Below are 3906 nucleotides of genomic sequence, written 5' to 3'. Positions count from 1 at the left end.
TCAATAATAATATAAGGCAATGTACTGTAGCTCTTAAAAGGCTTAGCTACAGGTTTGAGGACCTCATTAATATTGAAATTAACTGTCGTGCTTTCAGGGTGTTTGCAATCACCAAAAGTCACTCAGCCAGTAGGAATCTAAAACTAGACCATCCTTTGTTCTATGCAGTATATCTTGCACTGACACATGCACACAGTGAGCATGATACGTGAACATACCTATCTAAATATGTACTGGGCTTACCAAAGTGCTTGAAATTAATGTGGTCTTGATTAAGATTTCCACGGCCATGACCTCAAAGGGTATGACAGTTTAACACACATCTTTTGAAAAGGGTCACAATCATTGAGCTTTGTTGTTCATTTAAAAAGTCATATTGCACAGCTGACACCCATCTACCGGTAAATCCAGGTGACAAGCCTTCTTTATAATCCTACAGGAGCTGCGGTATCTCGCCTCTGTGTCCTCTCACTGCCTGGCACTGCTCAAGCACGCACAGTGATGATAATGGACAGATGTGGCAAAGAATACACGGGCCAAATGCTGACACAGGAAGCAGCAACAATCAGAGTGTGTAAAAACATCATCAGTGCCATGGCCTGTATTCATCATATCTCTACCCCAAAATGTACAAAAACAAATGCAAAGAAAAAGCCAACATTTCAGGAACCAAAACCAAATATGTACACAATGAAGACCCAATGGAGTGTGCAGAATTCTAAATTGGGGGTGGGATGGGTGGGAGTGTGAGGGGGGGGTGCGTCAGTTGAGATGAAGCCAACTGTCAAGGAGAAAGTCATCATTTAATGTCAGACTTTTAAATACAGGGGAAATTGGATTTTTTTGTGTGATTTGGATAGGCAAATTGAAATTGCCTAAATCTGATTTAAAAAAGCTTATCTTCAATGTTGTATCCAATTAATATCCCAAGGGCATTTTGCCAATTCAGTCCCAACATGATTTTCCACCAACGAGAGCACACAAAAGAAAAAAGGCAGCAATTTCAAATAGCTTATGTGCATGTGAAGGCATTCAGCATAGTCTGAATAGGAAAAACCTAGACGTTCATATCTAAATCTAATAATAATCTACTAAAACTCCACTTAATTCATATACAAAAGACCTAATGTGCAATGAGTTGTGACAACTTACCACCCAGCGAAGCCACAGGCTGGTCTCACTGGCTGTGCGCAGGGTGACATTGGTGGGGGAGATGTCTGGAGGGGCCTGCAGGGTCTCAATCTTTCTGGAGGGCTGACTGGGAGGACTGGTGCCCACAATGTTTACCTGTCGCATTCGGAACCTGTGGCAGAGGAAAACAGCTGATGGATAAATCATGCTTTACAGTAAATTCTCAACAGATAAAATTAATGTACTTTTCTTCAATGATGGCACATCAGGACCAATTTAGGGTTCAGTATCTTGGGACACTCTCAAGACACTTGCAGGGGCCAGGGATCGAACCACCGATCGGTGGACAAGCACTCTACCTCCTGAGCCACAGCTTCCCTTTGTGTGCTCACCTGTAGAAAGTATAGGGGTTCAGGTCTAGGACCTCCAGTGATCTAGCATCAGGTTCATTAGCCAGCTGATGAACCATAAGCCACTCTTCATTCTCTCCAATTATGCCAATCTGAAATGCACACAGAGAATGGGGTGATGTCAGCAGCAGAACAAATTAAACACGCCACTTGTTATCATAATACCTGTACACTGATACAAAGATATCAAACAAAAACTGTAAAATAGATATTAAGCATCTTACCTGGGCTTCAACGTGCCAACGGGAAATGGATGTCTTGCCATCGTAACCAGGTTTGAACTGCAGGGTGACAGAGCGAGGGCCGATGTTGGAGATAGCTAAGTTGGTTGGAGGGCCGGGCAACTCTGTGGAGGAGAATGAAGGAAGGACAGATTAAAATCAATTTCCGAATATCACTGCTTTAAAAAAAAGCTGAATAGAAATCCGTTGAGTCACAGTAAGTGATTGTGGCCCTTTCAGTGGATAATTGAAGTACTTTTACATTATCAACTTAAAGTCAAACAGTTAATCTATTCATCTGAACAATCACCTGGTGGTACACCGGAGGAAATAGTGGAGGCGGAGAGCAGGCCCTGGCCCTTCGAGGTCATGGCTGCTACCTGGATGGTGTAAGTGGTGAGAGCAGTGAGCCCTGTCACCTTGTACTCCTGAGTTAGGTTGGGCAAGTAATGGGTCACACGAGTATTGGTCCTGTTGAACTCCTCCCAAGAGATACGATAGCCTGGAGGCCAAATCCAAATAGTGTTATGCAGTGTTCACAGTAAACAGAGGTTTTTGAATCATACATTTAGAGAAGCAAAGAAGACATGTTAACTTTACACAGCTATCTTTAATGGTTACCTGTGAGAAGACCGTTTTTCTCTTGTGGCTCCTTCCAGCTGACTTTTAATGAGGTGTCCAAGATGTCAGTAAAGCTAAGGTGTCCCACAGCACCAGGGGCTGTAAAAATAAAAACAAAAACAGGAAATAAACAAACAGAGCAACATGTAACTATCGGCAAAAACTATATCCTGAATGGGAAAACTTACTGTCCTCATGTGTGCGTAACCGCTGAGGCGGGCTGCGCGGGCCATCTCCAGGGGTAGTGAAGCACAACACTGATGAGTAGTATTCTGTGAACTTTTTCAGGCCGGAGATGTAACCAACATGAACACTGTCCTGGAAGTTGGGCCGCACGGTCACAACACTGACCTCGTTTGCACGATTGACTTCCCAGGCCAACAGCTGTAAATGATGGGTGTTAATGTACTTTAGTAAACATTTAATAAAGTATAAAGTCAAATACATACTATTTACATCTTTTTAAGATCATGATCTATTGAGAAAATTAAGCTTTCAAATAACGTAAGGAGATTGTGCGGACAGTGCTCCTTTAGCTAGCTCTGACCACTAGAGTGCACCAGTTGACATAAAGGGGCTCACCTTATATCCCTGGTTGATTCCATTGATAAACTGAGGGCTCGGGGCACTCCAGGTAAAACGCACAGTGGTGGAGTTGACAGCTTCGGCTTGTACATTTCCTGGTGGCACAGTGGGCACTGTTCCAGAGGAGGGAGAAAAAACAAGAAGACAGAGAGGTTGAGAGAGGAAGAGGGAGGGGGAATGGTAATGAGATAAGGAAGGGAAAAAATGAAAATGTACAAGAGGCACTTTTAGACTAGCCTCGTTTAGAGCGTGAGAATCAGGCTAAAGCATTTTATTTTGGCTCATTTGGGGAAGTAAGAACATGCCAATCAAACCGGGTGTAAGAGCGGTTGCCTCAGGCAGCTTCCAGGTTAACCCTGCAGCAATTTGTTTGAAGCGAGCATGCGATTCTGATGTAATACCAGAAAACAGTCGAGGAGTCCAACATTAATGAAGCTGATTGGCCAGAATTGGTCCTCATATGCCCATGCTATCCGCAATTTGGTTTTGGGTGTATTTAAATGCTCATCATGATCGGCTCTTGAGCCTTTAATGGAGTGAGTGACAGAAACATCCAATTAATACAAGCTGAGCTAAACAACATGAGTGCCTTGTTCACTGTGTTCGTGTTTCACCAACACTGACTTGGATGATGAAATTATTATCTATTTTTTTGCAGGGGAAGAGACATGGAAATAAAATAAAAATCTTCCAGGTTTCAAAGTTTTGCTGATTAAACGGCAAAAAAAATCTTTTTTTATTAAGGTATTAAAGTACATTTCTTTATTTGCAGATGCATCATAGTCTGATTTGGACCGGTTTATTAATGTATTGATTGATCAGGCAATTTCCAAGGTTTTAACGATATTGTGAGTGAGAGGTCGACTCCATCATCTCTATAGATTTTATAGCATTTCACACACACACACACACACTCACACACACACACACACACACAC

General features: G+C 42.5%; 1 protein-coding gene across 2 annotated transcripts in view; it reads right to left on the bottom strand.

Annotated features, from left to right (window-relative positions):
- The window catches only part of sdk2a (sidekick cell adhesion molecule 2a), an 87158-nt gene that overhangs the window by 16564 nt on the left and 66688 nt on the right, over window positions 1-3906 (bottom strand). For both annotated transcript variants that reach the window (XM_032537158.1, XM_032537159.1), the window contains exons 18-24: window positions 2966-3081; window positions 2572-2767; window positions 2384-2482; window positions 2073-2264; window positions 1766-1887; window positions 1524-1633; window positions 1153-1303 (exon numbers count right to left, since the gene is read on the bottom strand). In XM_032537158.1, coding sequence (XP_032393049.1) covers window positions 1153-1303; window positions 1524-1633; window positions 1766-1887; window positions 2073-2264; window positions 2384-2482; window positions 2572-2767; window positions 2966-3081 — 986 coding nt within the window. The remainder of the gene's footprint in view (window positions 1-1152; window positions 1304-1523; window positions 1634-1765; window positions 1888-2072; window positions 2265-2383; window positions 2483-2571; window positions 2768-2965; window positions 3082-3906) is intronic.

The sequence above is a fragment of the Etheostoma spectabile genome, chromosome 15, assembly GCF_008692095.1.
Source record: "Etheostoma spectabile isolate EspeVRDwgs_2016 chromosome 15, UIUC_Espe_1.0, whole genome shotgun sequence".
NCBI lineage: Eukaryota > Metazoa > Chordata > Actinopteri > Perciformes > Percidae > Etheostoma > Etheostoma spectabile.
Note: the sequence above shows the minus strand (reverse complement) of the source record. Positions and strands in the feature narration are given on the sequence as shown.